The 13,854-nt window shown below is 43.1% G+C and overlaps 1 protein-coding gene across 5 annotated transcripts; it reads left to right on the top strand.

The window, feature by feature from the left end:
• Positions 1–1,823: 1,823 nt before the first annotated feature.
• On the top strand, positions 1,824–13,610 carry csnk1e (casein kinase 1, epsilon). 5 transcript variants are annotated; one of them, XM_028567515.1, is made up of 12 exons: positions 1,824–1,922; positions 2,248–2,336; positions 3,251–3,349; positions 3,541–3,651; positions 4,247–4,395; positions 7,277–7,505; positions 7,852–8,022; positions 8,190–8,338; positions 8,946–9,144; positions 9,231–9,376; positions 11,697–11,762; positions 13,368–13,610. In XM_028567515.1, exons 3-11 carry the CDS (start codon positions 3,274–3,276, stop codon positions 11,727–11,729), a joined length of 1,263 nt encoding a protein of 420 aa, XP_028423316.1. In that variant the 5' UTR covers positions 1,824–1,922; positions 2,248–2,336; positions 3,251–3,273; the 3' UTR covers positions 11,730–11,762; positions 13,368–13,610. The 5 variants fall into 5 exon arrangements, with proteins under 5 accessions (XP_028423316.1, XP_028423314.1, XP_028423315.1 ...); XM_028567513.1 differs by having other exon boundaries at positions 1,824–1,927; positions 2,157–2,336; XM_028567514.1 differs by lacking the exon at positions 2,248–2,336.
• Positions 13,611–13,854: the final 244 nt, after the last annotated feature.

Here is a 13,854-nt window from a genome sequence, read left to right as displayed (position 1 = left end):
AACTCAACACTGTGTATCGTCTCCATAGCAACCACTCTTTGCACAATGCATTCGCGTGCATTCGTTCTAACTTCCAACTTTTAGACTTTTTTGAAGCTGGATATATCATTTGTTTCTTGTAAATATAAATGTGGATAACGTTAGTGATAGTGACATGCTCGCTACAGTTGCATTTCTCGAGATGGATCGGCGAAAACACGTTTTATTTCTCTGATTCACGGCTTGGTTCTAGCGCCGGCGGTCCCTCTCTATGTCACTCCACCATATAACGCTCTCTCTCTCTTCAGTCTCTCTCTATCTCTCTCCACCATATAACGCTCTCTCTCTTCAGTCTCTCTCTATCTCTCTCCACCATATAACGCTCTCTCTTCAGTCTCTCTCTTACTTTCGGGCAGTTGGACGCTGAGGATTTTAAAATGAATGCGCTGTCGATATCTTCTGTAAGAGACGCGATGGTGGAATCTACACATCTCAACAAATTCAACCCAAGCGTTCTTTGGTGACGTGGTTGATTATGTTACTGTTGATCATCTGTCCGACAATCTGATTGGTCCGAACAGATCCTGTTATGCTAGGACAGCTGCTTTTTCTTCTTTTTCGTTTGGGCTTCTCGTGCTTCGTCGACGTGTTATTTTGGCAAAAAAATGTCTGAGTGCTTCTTTTTTTACTTAACATTAGTTAAGCAACTAGTCATAGCAACTAGTCCAACAGACGGTGTAAAACACGAATTGGCCTACTTTTGTGCAAGTTTAGCTGGTGATATATTCTACATAACACATTGTTGGTAGGGCTGGGCGATATGGAGAAACTCAAATATCACAAATAGGCTACTTCGATATTGATACCCCAACGATATTGTAGGGTTAACTGGTGCTTTCCCAAAATATTTACACAATGAGATTTTTGATAACTAATCATCAGTAATGTGGATATAATGACTAAGTGGGTAAAGGCAAATAACAGAACAGTTACAGCAGTCTGGTAAGTTCAGAAAAGTACATCACTTTACTGTAATGCAGCCTTTAAAACCAGGAAAAGACAACACTCATGCCATATTACGATTTATATATATATATATATATATATATATATATATATATATATATATATATATATATATATATATATATAAATGGGGTTGCACTTACAGCGGTTTACAGTTTGTTCTGTATAGGCTACTGAATAATACAGAATCGTACTCTGAATCGAATATACTGCAATTCCATTTCAAACAGGCCTATGATTAAATGTTAACATTTAATGTTGGGTATTAAAGTGATGCATTTTTGTCAGGAGTAGTAGGCCTACCACTAGAGGGGGCTGACACTTCTAGACGCACAGTTTAACACACACAGAGCACTTACCTGTGCATGCTGTAATTGTCTAATGTGTGTACTTTAGGAATTCATTTAGGTGTGTTGGTGAAAATACACGTATCAGCTTGGCGCTGATACATTCACGTCCGCAAAAACAGGCAGCAGCGGCAGCGCGACGGCTTTAAGATAATCCGGGCATCTCTTTAAGTCTGTGGATGACATCATTGATATTGTCAATGGTGTAAACTGGGGGGGGAGGGGGTGTTTGAGTGGGGAGAGAGAGGAGAGCAGCCAGAGGAGAGAGAGAGAGAGAGAGAGAGAGAGAGAGAGAGAGAGAGAGGGACCTCAGTGTCTGGTTTCGGTGTTTTTCCTCCCCCAGCATAAAAATCGTGACAGTGAAAATCCTCCAGAGTCGCGGGGCTGCAGTCGGTTCGTTTCAACTGTATTTTTTGTTTGGGGGGTGGGGGGGGGTCTTTTTCGGGAGTAGGGGGTTCGGGTCACAGATCTCCGAGGTTATGAGCCGCCCGAAGCCGCGTCGGTGCGTCGCTGTCCAGGGTCCTGAGTGAGACGGAGCCATCGGGCGACCACGGAGCCTGCCATAACCCGGTGAGGTGAGGAGGGGTGGGGTGGACTGGGGGTGTATGTTGGCTAGTCAAGGTGTCTGGAGGCTTTGTGTGTGTGTGTTTTGGGTTAGATAAATAAGGTCTAAATATAGAGTCGTGTTGGGGCTGGGTGTGTGCTTGTTCAGAGGTCCTACCTGTACATGGAGGGTGCGGTTATGGGAATTATTGCCACATTTGATGGTCAGTGGGGGACGAGCGATGTGTTTTTTGCATTTAGCACCTTCCCCGTTTCCTCTCCTGTGGTATCTGGGGCAACTGCATGAAGTATTTCGCTCTGAAAATACACAACGTCTTGCCTGTGTCTGCAGTCCTTTTGCAGCAACGTTGGATCTCAGTTTTGTAACACTGACAGTATAGCAGCTATGAGAGAGGAGGAGATGAGCTGGAGAGACCTCAGGTAAAGGGTTTGGTCATGTGCAGCAGTGGCTTGCTCTGCCTTATTTCCCCCCCTGCTCAGTGTATGTGGACGGGGTGTACGTAGGTCTACAATGCAGCCGAGACAAACAAAATGAACTTAGTCAGCGTTTAGTGCAATGCCAAACCGGCTTGTAAACAGTCACAACCTCTGTCGAAATAAGCCCTCAGTCAATTCCCACTGTTAAGTCCCTATATTTGATGGCTGTTCACACAGGCTTGGGGTGAGGAAAACGTGACTCATTCGAAATTTCATCAGGGGACTCCAGTCAGTAATTGGGAGTTTATTGAGATGGCTTGTACAACCCCCCCTCCTTTCAGCTCTGAATAAATCATGTTATACTAAACTACACACCCGGTTCTTCTTTGATCGCACCTTTTCCCCATGCACTTTATAAACCCTTGATTGGCCCACATTGTTGTCCTCTGAGATACCAGAGTTTATTATTGTGTCCTCTGAAGGTGTAATGTCTCTAACTAAAAATAAATAAATAAAACATGGCTGACAGGAGCAGGGTGGTTATATTAGATCCTGCGTATTGAAAAATGATTTGCTTCCACACTGGGTTTAGTCACATAGAGTCAAGCTGGAAGTGAGCAACATTTTCTTTCCTAGTTCCAGTGATTCAACTCAGGCTGCCCTACGTCACCGCTTTGCCTCGGTAATTTGCACTTTTCATACTTTCTCATCTCTGCTGTCGATTCTTCCCAAGCTTCCAGTATTATTTTCTTTAATGATACAGCCGCACCAAGGCTTGAGGCTTTCAGTTCAAAGTCTGCAGCTTTGCACCACTGTCCTTTACTCTATTGATCACCACTGATTGATGACAGCTTTGTGTGTGTGTGTTTGTTTGTGTTTGTATCTATGTGTGTGTGTGTGTGTGTTTACCCCTTCAGTGAGTTAAAAAAGCTCAGGAGCCATGGAGTTGAGGGTGGGGAACAAGTACCGCCTTGGGAGGAAGATAGGGAGCGGATCCTTTGGAGATATTTACCTCGGTGAGTTTGTGTTGTGTTAACCTGATATTGTTCCTTATCTTCTTTCATTGCAAAAGAATATAACACATATTCCAGTTCATGTGAACAATGTTAAGTAGATCTCACTCTTAAATTTCATAGGTCAAAAGACCCTTTTTGTGTTGGGAATGATTGACATGTTGCAACTACATCGCTGGCATTTCTCCCATCAGGTTCTAACATCGCTACAGGAGAGGAAGTAGCCATCAAACTGGAATGTGTGAAAACCAAACATCCACAGCTTCACATCGAGAGCAAATTTTACAAGATGATGCAGGGCGGAGGTAAGATGCACAAGAAGCATTTCGGGGATTTTGAAAGCTTTACTAGCACTTTACACTGAGAGGCAGTGAAGAGTTTAAGGGGGCGCTAAGGGGTATTTGGAGCTGGTAAGGGGAATCAGCAACGATTGCAGTTGTTTTGGAGACACAGTGGCAAAACGACCACTTTTGTGAAGGTAAATACAATTTACTTACATTGTAGCTTGTTTCACCGCTGCCTACTGCTGTGTTCTTGCTTAATACTGGAACAATGTCAAAGAGTGTTGTTCCCATCAGTCACTCAGGCCCAAAAACATAGGAAAATAGGGTCCAGGTTGAAAAAAATTGTAGTTACCATTTAAATGAAAAATAGATGAGGTTGAAAAACCTAAAAGTAATGCAAAGGTCCATCTTCTGCTAAAATAGCAGTAGTAGTGTAAATGCAAACTGCAAGTCCAGTCAAATAAGTGAAAAGAAAAGTGTGTGTCATTGTTAATTGGTGGATTATGACCTGTTTATACACTCTCAACCCCGTGTCATTATCTATCTATCAGTCTATGGTTATTATGCCCTATTCTGTTTCCTAACCCACTGATTCCCCCTCCCTTCCTCTCCACAGTGGGGATCCCGTCTATCAAGTGGTGCGGAGCGGAAGGCGACTACAACGTTATGGTCATGGAGCTGCTGGGCCCCAGTCTGGAGGACCTGTTCAACTTCTGCTCCCGCAAGTTCAGTCTGAAAACTGTCCTGCTGCTGGCCGACCAGATGGTGAGACTGACTGACCGACTGCCGGCAGTCCACGCTGTAAAACACAATAGTTCGTCAGAGTTGTTCCTGAGACCCAGGGCCAATAACTGCCACACAGTCCCTCCGTAGTAACTAATGACTTCAAGAGCTCACCGAACACTATTGTGTTTCATGGAGGCTCCATCTGGGTTTATTCTTTATAAAGAGGTCCCTCAAGGCGCCCAAGGAAAAACAATACATAAACAGTGATCGTTATGGAAAGGTACACGATAAATTGCGCAGTTCCAATCCCATCTAAAAAGACTACAGTTGTCTAAACTTGCACCTTTGCTTGCCCATAATGCACCGAAGCCAACCTCAGGCTGGGAAGTTACACCGATTTAAAAAAAAAAAAAAAAAAAAAAAAAAAAAAAAAAAAAGGATGTGCCTTATTTTTAGACTGGAACTAAATGGATCATTTGAAATCTGAGAATAATTCTCATCCAAACTTCCGAAGCTTGTTTCCTGGATCGGGACAAAGCCTATCCCCTCACTATCTTGGCCCATTCAGCTCCTCCATAAAAGTCAATTCCAATCTGGGACATGGAAGCTCCGCAAGACAGCCCTAACCATTGTCATGTAGGGGTCAGCCTGTGGTGTCTTTTATGAGCCTCATATGTCATTCTTTAGTCTGCAACTGGCACATTTGTTCTTTTCCTCCCATTTTCTCTTTGGCAACTTTGACCTCTTTTCCTAATCGTTATCTCCTCTCCTCTCCTCTCCTCTCCTCTCCTCTCCTCTCCTCTCCTCTCCTCTCCTCTCCTCTCCTCTTCTCTCCTCTCCTCTGGCAATAACTAAGAATTGAACTGTCCCATTACATAAAATGACCTTTATTTATCTGCAGACAGGCTGACAGGGTTATTGATCAATACCAATGAATCAACTATTATTTCACTGGGCAATGAGACTTGTGGCCTTCAAAACTGACCTTTAAACTAAACACTCTATAACTATGGGAATATAAAGACTCCCAGTACCCCAGCTCTACCTATCAAGACCAGTAGTAAAAGTAACTGATTCTCTGAAAAGGAGTTACTGTTTACCAGACATCCAGACCAAAGTACTCACTCATCTTAAAACTTAAAAAAAGACAGATTCTAATTCATATACAGTATTTGTAGTCAATTTTCAATTTCATTTCAATTTTATTCCACAGTGGGTGTTTTTTTTTAATGCATTTGACCAGCACCCACATGTTTTAGAGCAATATAGAAAGGATACTAATCAAATAGCTTAAAGGACCACACCCCACAATAGCATTCCATTGACTCCCATTCATTATGACATCACTTTGACAGCGAATAACTTTACATCTGAAGCGTTTAAAGACTATTTGTCCATTGTTTATTTCTAAAGAAACACAACAATGCATAAAAGGCTCCATTACCTTGTACCTCACGTTATTGCCCCGTAGCAGATGTTTTTGTGATTGGGTTTAGATTGTGTCATAACCACGCGACTTACTGTTGCACAATAGAGAAATTACCGTAAAGTACAGGAGAAGCTCACAGGAAATTGGGGGGACGTGGAGGCATGCAGTCTAGGGCGAAGCCCATAGAGAGTCTATGAAAGCATTGGAACAAAATATTTCAGCAACGTTTTGATGGATTGGAAATACTTCGGTATGTGGCAAGTGAATTCATATGAAGTAACATTTATCCACGAAAAGATTTCTCTTGGCACAGCTACCAGAAGACTTACACATTTCAGACAGGTTGCTCACGTCACATCTACGTTGTCAAGTTCAGTTTGAGGCTGCGCAGTAACGCTCAGCCATCACGGGAAAAGTGCTTCTACTTGACTTCACTGGTCTCCGTCGAAGTCTATGGCGTTGATGTGTCCATTTCGTTCACTGTCTATGATCATTTTAGTGGAACGTTTTCCCTTATAGGCAGCCATTGACCTCCACTTCTGTAAATACACTATGAAAATCAGCTTGCAGAGCTGTGAAAGGTAATCCATCACTGTTAAGATGTCATTACGTTTTTTGTCAAAATTCATAACTGTAGTTTGGTTTTGCAGCTGTGAGCATGTGCTGCTAAAAAAAAACCCTCATTGTTGGTGCATTCAGGGACACTATGACATTTGAGATATTATTGTTGCCTGCTTAAAGTCAATCTTTTAAAACACCAAAATACATAAGCAGTATGTATGTACCCTTTTACATTTTCCATCTGTTAGTTTTCGTCTTCTGGCTTAATTTCAAAGCAATATAACTCATTACAGTAATAGAATGCCTTTTGGTAGCTAACTCACATCTTGGATGTCAGAGCATCTTTTTTCAAAGAATTTTAAACAGTTCCCGATTGCAACATGCGTTATTACATGATAATGGCATTGTGTAACTTTGACAAAAGATAGATTTTACACATGAAGACCAGTTTACTTGTCAAAAGGAGTACGACTTATCCCATGAACTTGGGGGTTAAGATGTGGGCATCTATGTAACAAAGTACCATACTGAGTTGCATTATGGGGGTTGTAGGATCCAGTGTTTTTTTAGCTTAACCCATACTCAGGACTAACAGTCAAGATATCTCTCCCTCTGCTGATTCGACTTTGACCATTTCTTTTTCAAATCTGTCTTTTTAGTCCTCCAATTATATCAAAGTGCAGTGCTAAATTGCAGGAGTACCCCTTTAAGACATTTTGTGGCTCAAGCCAGGTTCAAGTCTCTCTAAGTCGATTTTTACAGCTTACTCACATGATATTACCTGGGGGATTCCTGAAGCGTCTAACCCGAAAAACTAATAGTTTGCTCTCATTAACTGCACTTTTTTATCAATGGGCTACAGCTTCCAAAACCACTAATACTCTCCTTTATCCCAACTAAATCCTGTTTCCCATCTCTTATCCATTCCAGATCAGTAGGATTGAATACATTCACTCCAAGAACTTCATCCACAGAGACGTGAAGCCTGACAATTTCCTGATGGGGCTCGGCAAGAAGGGCAACCTGGTCTACATTATCGACTTCGGCCTGGCCAAAAAATACCGTGACGCCCGAACGCACCAGCACATCCCCTACCGTGAGAATAAGAACCTCACCGGCACCGCCCGCTATGCCTCCATCAACACCCATCTGGGCATCGGTAAGACAGCATCCACGTAGAGGTTGGCCAAGATACTGTATCTGTGCAGGTGTGGATGTGTGTGTTCTGCTAACCCCACTGTGGTCAGTCCACAGTCAGTAGAATATGTTGCAATATGCATGTTTATTGATCAGGACTGGATTCTCAGAACTGCAGCCTCCTTTTGTTTCTTTTCCTTTCCTTTTATCTTTCACCTCTGTCTTTGTCTCCTCCTCTTCCTTTTCTGCTTCTCCCCCCTGAAACTTTTTTGCCATTTCACGCACTCCTCCCTTCTCTCTCTCTCTCTCTCTCTCTCTCTCTCTCTCTCTCTCTCTCTCTCTCTCTCGTTCTGTTTTTTCCTCCACAGAGCAGTCGAGGCGAGACGACCTGGAGTCTCTGGGCTACGTACTCATGTACTTCAACCTGGGCTCTCTGCCCTGGCAGGGCCTCAAGGCTGCCACCAAGAGGCAGAAGTATGAACGCATCAGTGAGAAGAAAATGTCCACCCCCATCGAGGTGCTCTGCAAGGGATACCCCTGTGAGTAAAGCTAATTTAAAAAGGGCTTTTGCAATATTTCTGTCACAATTCTTCTCAGAAGGCTTGCCACCTCACCTTGACAGCTTTGAGTCAAATTCCTTGTACAGTATGTGCACACATACTTAGCCAATAAAGCTGATTTTTGATTTCTCTCTTGTCTTTCCCAGCTGAGTTCTCCACTTACCTGAATTTGTGTCGCTCCCTGCGGTTCGACGACAAGCCAGACTACTCATACCTGAGGCAGCTCTTTAGGAACCTTTTCCACAGACAGGGCTTCTCCTACGACTACGTCTTTGACTGGAACATGCTGAAGTTTGTGAGTGGCTCATCCAAAATTCAGACCTGTCACACTCCGTAACAGTTGTAGTAACGGAACACTGCTTTTGCTTGTCTCGCATTGCCAGACCTTTCTCCACAGCGCTGCGGAGGAGGGTCATGGTCGAGTCCACACAGCATTACGGGATGGGAGAAAAACGTGCTCTGGTTTAATTGGAATTTCTTTAAACCAATCACAATCGTCTTGGGCGCCGCTATGCCAAGACAGAGCCACGGTGGCGCTGCAAAATAGCCTCGGGGAAGGAACTTGTTTTGGTGGAACATGTGTACGTTCAAAGGTTGTTTTAGTCGTGCGACAGAAAACTCAGATTAGACAGATAGTCTAGCTAGCTAGCTGGATTGACCCTGCAGAGATCTGAGGAGCAGTTAACCATAGTCCTCACAAATCCACCGGAGTTTAAAATTACAACACATAGAAAGCGGAAGGTAACGGACATCCGGCCCAAAAGAGTGACTTCCGGTGGAATTTCTGGCGGCAACGGAGCAATCCCGGAAGAGGAACGTCGTGGATATAGACTATGCTTTTTGCAAACTACTTCCAGCTTTGAGGTTTAAAAGCCGTACGTTCACATTTCTCTGTGTTTCAGGGGGCCAGCAGGACCGCAGAGGATGGAGACAGAGAGAGGAGGGAGGGAAAGGAGCCGGAGGAGCGAGCAGGAGGAGGCCAAAGAGGAGCTGGGGGTCGAGCTCTGCCGCCTGGTCCGAACCCTTCAGCAGCCAACAGAGTCAGGAACGAAGCGGACGCTGCTCCCTCCAACCCGGCCTCACGTGGGGTCCAGCCGTCAGGTCAGGATGTTGTCCGTGGTTTTAGAGATACAACCGTAACAGACTGAAGGCTTTCAATTCAAGCGCGTGTCTATCTGTGTGTGCAGGTAACCGCTCTCCTCAGGCGGGGCGAGCAGAGCGAGCCGAGCGAGAGAGGAAGGTGGCCATGAGGCTTCATCGCGGGGCGCCCGCCAACGTCTCCTCCTCCGACCTGACTGCACGCCTTGACCAGTCACGCATCACTGCGTCACAGGTAGGCAGATTGTGGCTTTACAGGTTCAGCAAGAAGAAGAAGGGAGTTGCTGCATGTTTTATGCGCATGCTGCTGCAGATTAAAGGACAATTCCGGCGCAAAAATGAACCTAGGGGTTAATAACACATGGGTACCGAGTCGACCGTTCTCTGGGGTATGTTTTCATGCTAATCGAATGTGACCAGTCGAACGACGAACGCCGTGCTTGAGCTATGTTACTGGTTACTGGTTACACGGCGTTCGTCGTTCATGACTGTTTTCCCAAGATGGCGCCTGCCTGTATACGTGTACGGTACGGTCTTTATAAACTAACTTTTTAATAAACTGTCTGTACAATTACAAAGTTCTCAATGCTTCGGTTTACATGTAGGTACCCTCATTATGCTACCATGGAAGTGTGGTGCTATTTTGAGCCTTGTTAGTGGTGTAGAAATAGCGATTTCTTTTTACTTATGCGTGCCCCGACGACTAGCTTTATAAGCTAATTAGCGCTTTGCGATAAAACATTCAGTCACATTCGATTAGCATGAAAACATATCCCAGAGAACGGTCGACTCGTTACCCATGTGTTATTAACCCCGAGGTTCATTTTGCGCCAGAATTGTCCTTTAAGGTGGCGATTCATAGGGCACAGTGCTAACAAACAGTCACAGTCATCACTTGTTGCAAGTGCAAATGACATGCTTTAGATATAATGCTGCGTGCACCTAATATTTAGAGAAGGCGGTGACCTCTCATTGATGCAAGCTGAAGGGGTTTGTGTGTTTCCTGAATCCTTTTTAGCCATGCTAGCGGCCATGCTAGTCGATTGGTCCACCACTCTAGTCCAGTTGCAACTGTTGGGCTGATTTCTATGACATGTTGTACAGACATTCATGGTCCCCTGAGGATGAATCCTACTGGCACTGGTGATCATCTTACTTTTCCTGGTTCAGCATGTCAAAGTTTTCACTTACATGTGAAATATCTTGATTTCTATCTACTTGATGGATTGGCACAAAAATTGTGTACAGAGGTTCGCGGTCCTTGGATGCTATATTCTCACGACTTCTGTGATTGGTTCGTGACCTAATACCTGCATTACCAAGGCCATTCCCAGGTGGTATGCTAACCCACTTAACTAAGACGGTGAACATGGTAAAAATTTGACTTGCTTAGCACCAGCATGTTAGCATTGTCGTTGCGAGCATGTTCGTAAGCTGGCCTTAGCTTGGAACTCAAAGCACAACTGTGCAAAAGTGCATCCTCACAGAGCCATTAGTATGACTGTGGACTCTTATTCTTGTTATTTAAGAATTTACAAAACTCAACCGTAAATAAACTGCAGCAGATATTGCTCTCTTTTCACATGTAGCATTGATTGCTTTTTGTGTGTGAATAAAATTGATTTACATTTGACTGCTGACATTGGATTCTCTGTAATGCTTGCAACTCATGTTGATATAAATTGATAATTCATGATGCCAAATTGCAAATATTGGAGCTAGGAAAATATTCAAACATAATCTACTCGAAATTACCACCACCAATATACTGATGTGAAGAGTTTTTGTTACTGTGCTCAGTTTAAATCTGACATGATACAAACACAGAATAGACTAATCCACCAAGGCCCAAAGCCTCTTATAATCTATAATATGTAATTGGACTCTCTCCAATGCTTCTTCATTTATTAGGGATCATGTCTGCATCCTGCAGTAATGTCACCAGCCGTTCTAAATATCCAGGCTGTCTTTACATCGCTACTCATATAATCTCACATGCACTATAACAATTTGGTGGAGCAGATGTTTCAAATTCAAATAAATACAATCTCAATTTACACTGTGCAGTCTGAATTTGCATACATTAACTATGATGCAGACAAAACCAGCACATTTGCATAATATCCTGTGATCTTTGAAAGTTGTAAATAATTCAGTTCAGTTTTAGTAGCCTTCCACTGCTCCCCAGTGAATAAGATGACTTTGTGGTGGTTTTCTGATTTTGGTTTTTCTTTAGCTTGCTCTCTCTGGTCCAAACCTTTATTCAGTTCCCGTGCTTCAATTGTCTCTGTGGGTCGACCCATATTCTAAAAATGTTTCCATGCTAGCAGCAAACCCCTGTGAGAGGAAAACCCCTGTGAAACAGCCAACAGGTCACAAATAGCCATATTCTGATCAAATCGCCAGAAAGAAAACTAAACTCAGGATGTAAATCGAGAAGCAAAAGAGCATACAGGATATGTGCATGGAAGAGCTCAAATTGTAAATACAGTTTCAGGTTTCTTTCGTCTCCCTTTGATCTGCTTCAAGCTTCTCATCTTTCCCTCCACACTCAGGTCAGTGTGCCGTTTGAACATCTGGCAAAGTGAGTTCCTCCTGGCTGGCCCGCAGGTCAGTGGCAGGTATGGACACACACACACCCACCCACACCCACACCCACCCACACCCACATTTTTCATGAAAAGTTTTTTTATTCTAGAATTAAAAAGTTGGTATTTTCCCTGTAGAGTGAATGTTGCTGTTCCTCTTGCTATTGCAATCTAAAGCAATGCAGCCACAAATGATGTGTTCACAACTGGGTGTTCACAGTTCACAGTTGGTTAGTTTTGGAAAATGTAGAAAATCGGAAAAAGACAGAATATTTCAACACGCTTAACAAAAAAACTCAAATACACTAAACATTATAGACCAAACTGACTGAATGTATCATTGTCACGTTAACAATGAAAAAGTATTTGAAGTGGGATGCCAAAAAGTCCATGTCGTAATGCCCTGTATTCACAGGATAAGTCTGGTGTTATACTTTATTTTTCTTATTCTCCACAAATTACAAATTATTGTGTCTGTATCAAAGCCTAATGTATCTTATTCATGTGTGCTATAGACCTCCATTGTTGTTCGAAAACTATTTAAAACATCAATGTTGATTAGGGATCGACCGATATGGATTTTTTAGTGCCGATGCCGATTTTTTTTCCATCATCCTTAGCCGATGACCGATACAGGCCTGGATTTGTTTTCAGAATCTGCTCTGCCATTTCTTTAAAATTAATAAACAAAAACACAGATCAGTGTCACTTCTGCAATCATCTTACATTCATATCACCCAAATTATGTGTGCAATGTGCATCATATGGATGGGTGCACAGCATATGGTTAACTGTGCAAGGGTAAAAGGCTTCCATCGACATCTACAACACAGCCTTGATGATGCATTGCTTGCTGACATAAGACAGATATAATCAGGTCATCACAAAATGTCCTTCCTCAACACATTTAAATAATTTAAGAAAACAATAAACGTGAAAAGTAGCCACTGAAATAAAGTGCTTGATTTGTAATTTAAAATTGCCATGGTACTGGAAGCCTGGCAGGTTTCCAGCATTCTGCTAGTGGGGGAGGGGCAGTGCATGGTCTGCACGTGAACTGCAGCGTCTCCAGCAACACAGAGCTGCCTGTGGATGCCTGTCTGTAAATAATGCCGGGAAAAAAACTATCGGCAAACGCAGCAGCCGCGTATCGGCCGATGCCGATACACATAAAAATGCAAATACCGGCCCGGTATATCGGCCAGCCGATAAAATCGATATATCCCTAATGTTATATGCACCTTCATCACCATGAACTTATATTTTGAGTCGATCCTACATACACAGTAAATAACACTAGGGCATCTAATGTGCTGATGATGGAAATAGTCACCAAAAAATGCGCCATTTACTCCTGTTTGACTAACATCTGCTAAAAGAGAAACAAACTACAAGCTGTTTTAGCCCTTTTTAAAGATGAAAGTATATATTCGTGACCTTCAGTAGGAACCAAGGCTTCGGGATCAACGCCACAGACAGGGTAAAGAAGTCAGAGAGTGTTGGGAGACTGACTTTTTTTTTTTTTTTTTTTTATTGTTTGTAGCATTTCAAGGAAAATATAGCATATTTCCATTTTTATCTTTTCCACAACCTAAAAGCTGACATTTCCCTTCTGTGTTTTGTTGTCTTGTGGTTCAGCAGCTGCAGGGTATCAAATACCCCTTACTTTTCAAATGGATGAATGAAAACATGAGTGAGTGGAGGAGAACAAGAGGAGCAGGAGGAAGCGTTTCTGACCCTTGAAGAGGGGATGGAGGCCATTCGTGTGTCTGTCAGTATGCTGTGTGAACAGTGGTGACCGGGCAAGAGCCGAAGGAACACTGAGATGATAGAAACCAGCGGGACAAAACAAACTCTTGACTGGAACCAGACGGTACAGCTTTTTCGGGATGTGGTCGGGGGGGACGGGGGGCGGGAGTGGGTGAAACTACACACTGGGCCCGCCCCTCCTTTCACGCATATTCACCTGTCCATCGACTCAACTTGCAGAAGAAAAAAAAACACATCAAAGTGCACAAAACGGACTAAATTTCAGTTATTCTGTGGTTTACACCTGTGATAAAATCATTTAAAATCAACTATCAAACCGATCATGTTTGAGAGCTACATCCGCTGCTTATGGTGT

Source organism: Perca flavescens, chromosome 21 (genome assembly GCF_004354835.1).
Source record: "Perca flavescens isolate YP-PL-M2 chromosome 21, PFLA_1.0, whole genome shotgun sequence".
NCBI lineage: Eukaryota > Metazoa > Chordata > Actinopteri > Perciformes > Percidae > Perca > Perca flavescens.
This window is presented reverse-complemented; position numbering and strand designations above follow the sequence as displayed.